The 12150-nt window shown below is 40.7% G+C and overlaps 2 protein-coding genes across 14 annotated transcripts in view; one reads left to right on the plus strand and one right to left on the minus strand.

The window, feature by feature from the left end:
- The window catches only part of AGFG1 (ArfGAP with FG repeats 1), a 47322-nt gene extending 35827 nt beyond the window's left edge, over positions 1-11495 (plus strand). For all 13 annotated transcript variants that reach the window (XM_077183882.1, XM_077183884.1, XM_077183881.1 and 10 more), the window contains one exon: positions 213-11495. In XM_077183882.1, the coding sequence (XP_077039997.1) occupies positions 213-272 (60 nt within the window). In that variant the 3' untranslated portion in view covers positions 273-11495. The remainder of the gene's footprint in view (positions 1-212) is intronic.
- On the minus strand, positions 212-10088 carry LOC129124237 (thiamine transporter 2-like). The gene is made up of 5 exons (XM_054639083.2): positions 9939-10088; positions 7200-8016; positions 5058-5250; positions 4419-4560; positions 212-3657 (listed from the first exon to the last, which is right to left on the minus strand). Exons 1-5 carry the CDS (start codon positions 10086-10088, stop codon positions 3535-3537), a joined length of 1425 nt encoding a protein of 474 aa, XP_054495058.2. The 3' UTR covers positions 212-3534.
- Positions 11496-12150: the final 655 nt, after the last annotated feature.

A 12150-nucleotide genomic window follows, 5' to 3' on the forward strand; every position in this document is an offset into this window, starting at 1 on the left:
GTAAGGATGTTCAGATCCAAGCAGAGGTACTTTCATACATGTTCCCAGAGTAGTGTAATTCCAGAGAAGCAGCAGAAAGCAGATTGCAATGTAAAACAGAAGTACTCCCCAGCAGGTTATTTTTTTTAAATATATTCTGCATTTATTATTTACAATACGGAAAAAAAAAATTAAAATACTTGCCTTATTTTTCTTTGTTCCTTTTCCCCCAGGCTGGTGCACCAACAGGACAATTTCCAACAGGAAGCTCATCAACCAATCCTTTCTTATAGCCTTATAGACACTTTACCCAAAAGAACTCTTATGTGGTCACATAACATCTCTGCGCCTCTTGCACTGTTGTCTTGTTTCACTGATATTAGCTTTAAACACAAAAGAAGTCTTTAAGAAGTAAAAATAAAAGCCTGCATTGTGTACCTTTAAAAAGTTTCAAAAAGGAAAAAAAAAACCACCTGACACAAAAAGCAAGAAAACCAACCCCCCACCAGGTAATAACGTGCAAAACAGAGGGCTGTGGGAACATCCTTGAACCTGTGAAGTGGCAGGTACAAAGTAGCGGTATCATGTGTATTAAAATTGGCTAATAAGTTATTGCAGATACCACACTCATTATGCTGCAGTACTGTACATATTTTTCTTAGAAAATAGCTATTTGTGCATATCAGTATTTGTAACTTTAACACATTGTTATGTGAAAAATGTTACTGGGGAATAATCAGCCACTTTAAGGTGCTGTTGTATCTCTTGGAATGAATGAGCTGCATCATTTTAACCATTGGTATTGGAAGTCACGAAGTTAAATTGAAGGTTTGTTCATTTCTCAAAATGTTTTCCTTTCCTAAGAGCTCTTCTATTTATACATGCCTAAATCTCTAATGTTAGAGGGATACCTGTCTGCATAATAAAGCTGATCATGTTTTGCTACAGTTTGCAGGTGAAAAAATAAATATTAGAAAAAAACCCCTGTGTAGCATTATTTCTGTGCAGTAACATGTACTGGATGAAAAGGTACACACTGTGTCCTGTACACAGATGAGGTGTCCAAAGCAATGTGCTTAAAGGTGAGCTAAGCTTAAAATTTTCACATTCCTCACTTGGATGTGTTTCTTTTTGCCCTTGTGATGAAGCTCGCTGTTCTACCTCAAGTGAAGTGACTTGTCACACAGGAGAGTGTTAGGTGAGGTTTGGATAGAGTATGTCATGAAGGACACTGGAAGCACTGGGAAGGGTAGTTATTGGAGAGAAGGTTTGCAGTAAAAGACACCTTATTATGAATAACTAATGACAGGCTCTGAACAAGCCTTAGTTGTGGTCTGAACAGAGTGTGTAACAGCAGGCCAAGGGACCACAGATGTAATAGCCCTCTCTTTATTAAAAACTGATACATATCAGTAAGAGCTCCTGTGGAATATTAATTTTTTTTTTAATTTACAGAAATATTTCCTGCCATACTACAGTGAAACTTATAGAGAGAAAAATGTCTGGCTTGTCTTCCTCTGTAACATTGATAAGATTCAAGGAAAGTATAACTGCATCAAAGTAGTTGGTGTTTTAAACAGAAATAAATTTGGCTACAGTTCAAGTGTAATACTGGAACTAAGCAAATAATGTAAGTACATTGTATATATAAACTGCAAGCTTAAAGGTTTCTGACCAGCTGGAGAAGAAAATTCTAACAGCTTTCAAGATAACAGGAATAAATACGGTGAGATTGACTTTCTTTAAAAAGGACAGACGAATCCATTTGAGATAAACACAAAAATTCTTCAAGGTAAGACATTTCACTTGTAATTGACTGCCTGAATGTTGTCTAGGTTTTTCTAGGGCATCTGAAAGGTTTGACCTCTGCTTGTAAAAACATTTGTGCTAATGCTTTTGACGTGTGTTGCCTGCCTATGGGGGTTGTAATTTCTTTTTGTTTCTGTTTTTTAAACGTTGGAGATACCAAGCTGGAGACAGGCAACTTATAAAACATGCTGCAAGTTTTCTGTACTTAAATGTCTGGTTTTGTCCTGTTGCTATATTTAAAACAGGCTTGAAGGCTCCCTTTTTTTTTCTGATGGAGACTGCTCAACAGAGTGTGGTGTTGAGTTCAGTTCCCAACATTCTCATGGGAATTCACTGAAGAAATCCCCAGCAACTGGAGGTCTGCAGGGTATTAGTAACACCCTTACTCTCACCACTGTATTTTAGCACAGTGTAAATAGCTGTAACTCTCCCTGTTCCCCAACCTTGGCTTTTTGGATAGTACAAGGTAAATGCAGTAGAGAATGGAGAACTGCAGGGGTTCAGCAGGGCTTGTGGAGTACTTAAAAATGCTTAGTGCTGAGAACTGGTCCAAATCAAAGAGATGTCTTGTCAATGAGATGAGAAGTGTTATGAAAGAGCAACAATTCTGTGCCCTCTTCACTTGCAGTGGTGTAAATTAGGCTTTGGACAAGGGCTAATGAGATCAGCATCTATAGAGATTGTTCTAATCCAAATATTACTGCTGATACACTGAAACTGATTGAAGTATGCAAGGCATGTAGTGTAGAATATGCTGTAGAAGTAGTGGAATGCTTTATTTTTCATAACTGAATTATGACAGATAAAAGGTTTGCAACTTTTAACTACACACAAGCACACCTCTTTAGTCTGTGTTCACGGATTTTAGATTTGTCCAATTCCAGGTAAGCTGAAGATCTTGTATAGTTTGAGTTTTCTGTATATTGAGCATAAACTGACACCCATTGGTGTTTCGTTGATTAGGTTTTAAAATAGCTTTATTTACAAAATGAATTTTTCAGCCCTGATTTTAAATGTTTTATCATGCAGATCTCTGCAGTTATTCCCTCAATTGTTCATGCAAATAGCATAGTTGCCTAAAAGCTGTATTTTTGTGTTTTAGCATCAAAGCACTTCACTTGATAACTTTAGGCCCCTTATACAGAAATCATTATGGAGACCTCCTAGATTAGGCTTCAGTCCTAAACATCAGCTGTTACAAGTGTAAGAAGATGCTACACTTGCAGGACCATCCTGAGCTCTGTAAGGCAGATGTGATGTCCAGTTGAAAAAGTCTTAAATTTTCCAAAGGCCTCTGTGACAAATTTTCTGACAGGTCATTGTATGGTTCAACTGCTTTAGATTGCCTGGGCATGTCTGATGGTCTTCTGTCAGTGAATAAGTTGCCTTAAATTGAAATACTCAGTAGAAGGGAAAGTCCCAGGGTTGTTCTGTGAGTTCTTCTGATGCGAGGTTCAGGCATTTGTATGTCCTTGTGCTCACTGAGCCTTAATAAAGTTTATATGTCAGATCACTAAACTTGAATTAGAAGACTGTTTGAGGAATGTTTGTATTAAACTGTTGGTGAAGAAATTGGAGGAAATGCATTGTCCTGTTGACAAAGCTCTCTGTGCAGTAGGCTCATAAACAGCTTGCTTCAACCTAGACCAGTTTTCCTTGATTGAACGTTATATTTCTCTTGATTTCTTGTCCAGATGACGGAGCCTTCTGCATTGTTGCTTGTAACCATTGCTTTTTTCTTGGTTGTTAAGGGGCAGTGCTTTCAGCAGCCACACTTGTATTTCTGCATTTGATGGAAATTATGGTGTACATGCTTCTGATCAGGAAAATTGCAGTTATGACTGTGAAGTAGCTGCCATAAATGAGAAACTGGGAAATGGAGGTGGGGAGGGAGAAAAGTAGTTATCTAACAGGAGCAACAGTTTTTGACTCTAAGGGGTGTCTCTCCATTGCTGCCTTCCCTTCCCTGTCACATGTGCCCAGAATGACCCCATTTTGAGAGGATTCAAAAGTCTGGACTGCTTGACTTTACACTATAGAAATTCTGTGGTTGTAAAAGGGGGAGACAATGTTCTGGTATGTCCTTCCCCACCTCAGTAAGGGAGGACAGCTGTCTTGCACTTTGTCTTTTTTCTGGAAACATGAAAGCTAGAGTCTTAGACTCATTAAGTGTCTCCGTTTAAACTAATTTCAGCAATTTAATGTGAATTGCCAGGAGTTAATTTTCACAATTACAGTAACTTTAAAGGTGTGTCCACTGGAACTATGTAACTTAGAATTACCCTAGTAGTTGACCCATAGGTTGTCTTTCAACTGGCTTCCTGCTTCTGGTTAGGGTATTTTGACTATAAACTTGTGAATAGTAAGCCTTTAATTGAAAGAATACCCAAAGTAATAGGTGGTCACCTTTGCCCTCTGTTTTGTGAACACAGAATATTTTCCAGTCATCCCAGTATTGAAAGGCTTAGAGGACAAGCAGGTTGTAGTAGTTCAAGCCAGTTCATTTTAAATGAGTCATTTTCCAGGTGAGTAACTGTCCTGAGCTTGCACATTACCACAGGCTAATCTTGGAGTAGAACCTGCTTTTGAAGGAGAGTAGGGGAACTAAGCAGTGGGACTTAGTGGCTTACCTGAGTGCTGATATCCAGTCCCAGACCGCATGAATCTACTACAACAACAGTTAAAATCGTCTGAATCACCAGTGCAACAAAGTTGTTGAAGCCAAACATCAAAGCATAGCGCTCCATGCTGAGGTTGACAGCAATCTGAAACCTGATAATGAATGCACAGGTTCACAAAACCGTGGAGAGCAAGGATGGCTGGATGCACTTATGGGAACAGTTTAATGGGCACTGCACTCTTCAAAGGACAAGATCACTTCAGTCTTGGCTATTAAGCTTTACCAGCTTCATTTTGACAGAAATTTTTGTTTTTTCTGGCTTTGTGATTTTTGTGCATCTTATTTACCCTTGAGTGAATATTTTTGCTAAATACCTGTGTATATTCTTTGGATCATTTTAAGAATACTCATGCATTGGTCATTGAACGGCCAAGTGCAGAAACAACCTTGTTCTGACTTGGACTGTGCTATGGCAATGGTTAGGTCATATAATTTTACCCAGTGTTATACAGGCTAGAAACAATATATGCTGCTGTCATAACCTATTTGTATTTATATCTAGGGAAACATCCAGTAAAATTTTGATAAATATAGGAATTTGACAGTGATTTAAATCAATTTAGTTAGAACAGTTGTGTGTTGTACTTACGTGGCTATTGTTATGAGGAGCATATAGCAAGCTTTAAATGCTAGGTAACCAGCATAACATGCCCAGATGTTGTCAGTGAAGTGCATAAGAAGCAGAGAACCACTATCCAGTGCAGAGAAAATTCCCAAAGCCAGTTCTCCAGAGACATCCCAGTTTATTTTGACATATCCAACTGCCATGGATGTTGCCGAACCTGAAAATTGAAAAGTAGTAATTAAAACTTTGAAACATTATCATTGAGAGCCATTGCACAACTGTCATTGGATCATGCCAGGAGCTCTTCAGTCTTGCTCACAGTGGACTTTGGTAATGGTGTGGATCATATTTCTTGTTAGGGGTGTGGGAGTCTTCTGTTAGTTTGGATGTTTTCCTCCTTGCTTAGACCTTCACTGCCTGAAGTGCTCTGGGAAAGTGCCTCATGCCTAAGGCTGGAGGCAGCAGTGCACTATCTATTGTTGCTCCGTTTTTAGACAACTGTGAGCAAAGAGAAGAACAATCCCACCAAGCATTTTCTGTCAAAATATGTATAATGAGTTTAATTACTTCATGTGAAGTTCTTTAAGGAACGAAAACCTTAGCACTTTCTGCTTTTTTTTACTGAAAGTGTATTTTCAGTTTCTAGTGAAAAGCCTTATGAAACTGCATTTGTCAATGTCTTATTGGCCATCACATGTTAAAACCCTTACTTGAGTCTATTACAGTGTAGCAAACCCCATGTTCTCAGGTGGGCTAGCACAATAACTGGACTTTGTTTGCTGGTTGTATGTGTTCTTCATCAGAATTCCAAAAATTGGAGCAAACCAACCCCTTTGGTCCATCCCTGCCATGAGCAGTGGTTCCCAGTGCTGAGAGTGCCTTCTGTATTCTGAAGTTGTGTCAAGTGCCACAGGGTGTAAGTGCAAGAAAGACTTTGGGAACTCTGTTCAAAGCAGTAGTCAGAAGTTCTGGAGTAGCTTCAGTTAAATGGATTTTCAGGCTGATTGCAGGGAGGAAAAGTAACCTGACAATTCCCTGTAGCAGTGTGGGATACAGCTCCTGGAATATAGGGAGAGACAGCTGTGTAAATAGGAGCTCCAAAAGGAGGCTGTATTGGTGCTGCACAGCCATGTAAATGAAGTTTCACTATATCCTTCTGTGGCTAAAGAGAAATGGAATTTGGGTGGACCAGGTGTAACTAATGAGAAGCAGAATGGCTGAGGTTGGAGGAGATGGAGGTCACATGGCCCTGTTAAAAGCTGCCAGCTAAAGGAAGCTGCTCAGGATGGTGCCTAGGTTTTGACTCTAGGATGGAGTGTCCACACCTCTGGCCAACCTGTTCCTGTTTAAAATCACCCTTGGAATAAAAATGTTCCTCTGTGTTTAAATGGAACTTTACTTGATTTTGTACCCCTTGACTCTTGTCCTGGCACTGGCAACCACTGGGAAGAGCATGGTTTCATCCTCTTTGCTCCTTCCCTTCAAGTCTCTATGCACATTAACAGGATTTCTTGGTTTTCAAAGGTAAACAATTTCAGTGCTCTCAGCCTTGTCACATCACAGAAATGGTTCCACAAAATATTCTAACTTGTAAGGGACCCACAAGGACCATCAAGTTGAGCTCTGAAGTGAATTGCCCATACAGGGGTTGAGCACACAACCTTTGTTATGGCAAACATGCCAGTCAGGACACAGATGTATTCAGAATATTTGTTGAGGAGCACTTAGACTGGAAGGATTTTTAATCCAGTGTCTAAATAGACATTTTCACAATATGCTCTGAGTAGTATTTAGAGCAGTGTATCTCCTAACATGTTCTTTTAATTCTTAAAGCAGCCAGCTTAAGGTGTATTTGAAGGAGGAATATGGAAGATATCATTGCACAGTTTTGATATGCTTACTTGAGGTTAAAGACATGGTCTAAACAGAGCAGTAAACTTAAAATATTTTGGCAGAATGAGTCTCCTCTAAGAAGGAAAAGCTTATTTACATATGTTTTAAGACTAATTCTGAAGAGCCCACTGTAAAAGTTTATAGTAAAGTCATGCTTTGCACACTGTTTATCTCTGTCTGTTTACTCAGTCCTCAAAGGAGATGGAAAGGTACCAAACCCATTGCTGAAGAGTCCCTCAGCACAGGATGTGTTCCAAGCTAATGATTGCTTACCCAAGAAAGTTGCTATGGCTTCCACAGCTCCGTTGTACACTGCGGAGCTGTGCGAGGGGGCTCGGAAGTCCCACAGCACCTGGACATAATTCACCACCTGGTTGAAGCCGGCCGTGGCCAGCGCCCACCACAGGGACCAGCAGAGGAGCTTGCGGGAGCCGTAGCAGTGCCTCAGGTCCCTGCCCAGCTGCAGCAGCACGCTCAGCAGGTGCCTGTGGGGCCCGGCACTGCCAGCCTGGCGCTGGGGGCTCAGGGCCCTGGCAGCAGCATCAGGGCTCCTTTCCTCTTGGCAGCTCTGGGGCCTGGGGGCAGTGGCCACAGGCAGCTCTTTGCCAGGCCCTGGCACAGGCTCAGGGGCATCTTTCCTGTGGAAGAACATGCTCCTCTGGGGCATGGGCAGGAAGAGCGCGCACACGAATGCCAGGGACACGGAAGCCAAGCTGATGGCGTTGAGGTGGAAGTAGGAGACGCCTGCTAAGGACACCAGCAGCTGGCCCAGCACGGCGGCCACGGTGGCTGCCACCAGAGTGACGCTCCTGCAGTAGCTGGTGACCCTCTGGTAGTGTTGGCTGCTGACCACGCTGTAGATGTAGGCATAATAGGCCACCTCGGTGGCTGTGACCATGCCATAGAAGAATTCCACCAGCTGCATGGCCACCACTCCATGTGCAAAGAGCAGCAGGAGCCACGTGACGATGAGGCTGATGCCCTGCAGGAGGACAATGGGCTTGTAGCGCACGTAGTCTGTGAGCAGGAACACTGGGAAAAGGAGAGCCAGGTAGGAGTATGTCCAGACTGGAAAAATCTGGTTGGTAACCTAGAACACAATGAAAGAGGAGATGTTAAACAAACAAAACAGCCCCAACCCCTCCATATGTTTAAAATACCCCCTTGCATGGTTTTTGATGGTGTTACTGCTCAAATGACATAGTTTGATGATATGAAACGTTGAAATGTCTGAACAGTGCAGGTTTAAACTGCTTTTAGTTACAAGACTGTGACTTCACTATGTAAGGGCTAAAGACAGTGATGCTATGCTCCACTACAGAAACATAGATTGGCTTAAAAAGTAATTCCAATAAAGGCCTATGAAGAAGACAGGTTTTGATGTGCAGCTGTTTAAAGCAATTTTAACTTTGTGTCTGATGTAAGTCTCTCTAGTTTCAAATCCTATTCCCTACAGTATCTGACAATGAAGGCCTGTTTTAACTTAATGTGAGTCATTGTATACCTTTGGTCACGTCTTTCCCTTGTTAGGTGTAGATAAAAGCATGTGCTTCTTACAAAGGGGAACTGGAGCTGCACAGAGTGTGTAGCTGCTACTGGGGTACTGCACCTTCTATGTTTTTTTCTGATTTAAAGTAAATTTGAAGTAAAGAAGTCTTTCAGTAAGTTTAAGTTGGACTTGATACATAGATGCCCTGTGAAGAAATTCTTTCTCTTTTTTCTAAAACTCATCTGATTTTGGGTTGGAAGGTGCTGTTTGTGGTTGCCACTCAAGCTCAGTGCTTGCCTGGACAGTTTGGGCAGACCTGGGGCAGGTATCCTTATAGATGCACATCACAAAGTAACCTTCTTCTCTGACTCTGTTGCCTGTTTTGGACAGGTCTTGCCCAGTAATTGTGGGGCCTGCTGAGGTGTCGATTCCTATCTCTTGTTCTCTGCTTAAGCAATTAGACTAGAAAGGAACTGTATCAAATGCTGGAGGAATGCTTTTTACTTCTGAACAGGTACTGGAATGATTTTGCATAGTGAGCAGCAGGTTCGCTGTATCTTTGTGTGACTTCTTTTGTTTCCCTGAACTTAGAATTACCTCATTGAATTAACTCGAGGTGAGTTTGGCTGAAAGAGACAATATCTGTACTCTGCTTGATTTTGAGTTAAGGATTCTTGCTGAAATCAGACTTAAGGTATTCTCTGATGCTATCTGTGTGATTTATATAAGAAATAATGCTTTCTTTTTTGGTTAAAAAAATAATTAAAAAGGGGGAGAAAAAAAACTCCCTGACAACCTAAACCACAAATACCTTTTTTCAGCAGAAACCTTGGGTTCACAGTGTGCTGGTAGATTCTGCCTTAACATTTGCTACTGCACATCAGGAATGACTGTTCTTCATATTAGCTGTATGTGGGTGTAGCAAGCCTGTGTTTTCTAATTATACCGTTAGCTCCATGACTCAGCCACGTGTTAACCATGTCCCCTTTTGTTGGGAGGTGTACTCCTGAAGCAGCCAGTGCTGAACACAGCACATAGCAAGGAAGCTTGGAGTGCATGTTTTTGTCAAAGACCCCCAATTTTTCTGAATGTGAACTTAAACTCCACAGGTTAATGAATGCATGAAATATAGGGAATATAGGAAATAAGCTTACAACTCATAAGGGGAAGGCTGCTTAGCTGTGAAGGCTGCTTAGCTTTCTTGTGTTTTGAAATCAATTCTGTCAGTGTAATCAATTCCATGGTAAGTATAAATAAATGTCTCCTCTGGGGTGGAGAGAGGAACTAGCTGACCTGATTTTGCCAAAAATATCAACCACCAAAGGGGTTTCAAAGCCCTGAGAATGTAGGGACTTTAAAGTTTGGACCTCCTGCCAAAGAGGTGACTCCTGACTCTTTTCCAGAAGCATCTTAAATATATCTATCTTTAAATAAAATATTCACACTTATCTTCCCTTTAGTTACTGCTGTAAGGCCTAATGCTTTAAGCATTTTAGTTACTGCTTAAGAGAATAGTTACATACCTCTTCAGCCGTTAGGTTTTTGTCTGGTCCTGTTAGATAGGGGGTGAGAAAAGATTCTGATGGCCTCATTGTGGTGAAAAATCCATTTGCACAGATGATCACCGTGGGATAAATCCAGCTGTGGCTTACGGCTCCCTTCCAGCAATCCATAATCTACCTAAACAAAAAAAAAAGGTGGCAAAGGAAGAATAGATGCTCTTCACAGTTGGTAAAAATTAATTTTCAAGTTTACATTTTAACTAAACCTACAGTCACTCCCCTGCAGCCATAACCACCAGTGAGGGCTGTGGTGGTGGCATCTCTGGGACACCTCTGGCACACTCCTGAGGCTGAGATTCTTTGCTGCAACACATTCTTAGTAAGTGACTAACAGTGTGCTCAGCTTTGAAACCTTGGCTAAGTCATATAAAGAACTTATTGCATATATTGCATAATCCTTTAGATGGAAGCAGTTGACCAAATCTGGGACCAAGAGTGGGTCTAAGCTGCACCCAGGCTCCTCTCTGAGAGGAGTTTAGAACTCAGTGACTTAGCAGGAGAGTCTCTCTGACAGTTTAACCTGATCTTGCCATCTCTGCACTAAATCAAGCACACTTTCCTGTTGAGTCTTGTTAAACCACTGTCACATTTACCGCTGAACTTTGTTATATTGATAAAGGGCATTGTCACTTCTGTCTCATGAGTGAAGTGCATGGCTCCAGCTGTGCCACATGCCTAAGCCAATGTTCCCTCACTGAACCTGCCTGGCATCACAGCTGCAGTTTGGAAATGAGCAACTGGATCAAGGTGCACCAGCCCTGGTAAACTCTGTATTGTCTGTCAAAGGTTGTTCGTGGTGACGTGCTTAGGGCTCAGTGGCTGTGCTGTAGCAGAAGAATAAAGTTCCATTATAGTCTCATTTCTGAATAAATAGGTGGGATCAAAGCTCATTCTGTGTGCTCAAGGAGGTTTTTTTCTGTTGACTTGCTCTGTTTGATTTTTTTGTTGACTTTTTTGATTTGACACAATGACCATGCAAAAGTTCTTGATGGCAATAAAACCATCAGGTAGCTCAACCCATTGTGATCTCAGCTTCTTAAAAATGCTTTAACATTCATCATGTTTCTTGCATTCCAGTCATTGGAGAGGGTAAAAAAAGACCCAGAAACTATCTGCTCGTGGTACCTGCTGAGACTTAGAATAGAGAACTATTAACTTCATTTTTGAAAGTGATGACCAAAAGGAAAAGGAGGCTTGTTTCTTCAGTGTAGCTGGCAACAAAAAGAAGTCTAGAAAGATTTGGTTTTTAAGTTTATTTTACTTCTTTTGTGTTAAAAAGTCAATTTCACTGATCCTGAAATAACTGAAATAGTGTTTTCAATCATAAGCAAATGAAAGCAAAGCACTAGCTGATGTCTAATTATGCTGCTACAAGCTGTGTATCTTAAATTGCTGAATTCCACTCTATAGCAGGCACTTTTTCAAAAGTGCTTCTGCTTGCACTGTGAGATGATATCCATTAAAACTTAGTATAGATTGTATGTTATAAAGACAATATTTCTGTGACCTCAGAGGAATGTTAGAAAAAGCAGCCCTAACCTTGTAACTTGATTTTTAAAAATTTCCTCTGTCATCTTTCTCTTACAAATAATTGTAAATAAAATATAGCTTCTAGTATCTCTAACTCAAGACCTTATTTGAAATGTGATAAAAATATAAAAAATTAAGCCTGGGCTGATCAGTAACATCTCCATAAATCTTGCATCACCTCCAAATGCACTGAGCAAGTGCGTAGCCAGCACACTCCCAAATAATGATGAATTACCTGTCAAGGCTCTGGCTGTGGAGGATTTCCTGTGGATTCAGGTGCAGTTCTTCCTTGGATGACTTTGTCTTGCAGAGAAGTGAGAAACCACCCTTTCAAGCTGGTGGCAGTCAGATATTTCTGTAACTTTTTTCCAAAATGTTATTTCTAAGCTTGAAAATATTATCAGAATTGAAATAATAATAATAACAACTTGTCATAGCTGTTCTTTCTTGCAGAACTTGTCCATGATGATTGTAGGGAAAGTGTTCTTTATGGGTTTTGTCAGCAAACTGAGTTCTATTTTTAAGATAAAACTAGAAGACTTAGTGTAGCTAATGATTAATAAAACCTGTTGTGACAAGAAAGCAATGATTGCATTCTTTCTGTTAATAAATACCATTAAAAGCTCTGGTCTCTGATTTATGG

The sequence above is a fragment of the Agelaius phoeniceus genome, chromosome 10 (genome assembly GCF_051311805.1).
Source record: "Agelaius phoeniceus isolate bAgePho1 chromosome 10, bAgePho1.hap1, whole genome shotgun sequence".
Taxonomy (NCBI): Eukaryota; Metazoa; Chordata; class Aves; order Passeriformes; family Icteridae; genus Agelaius; species Agelaius phoeniceus.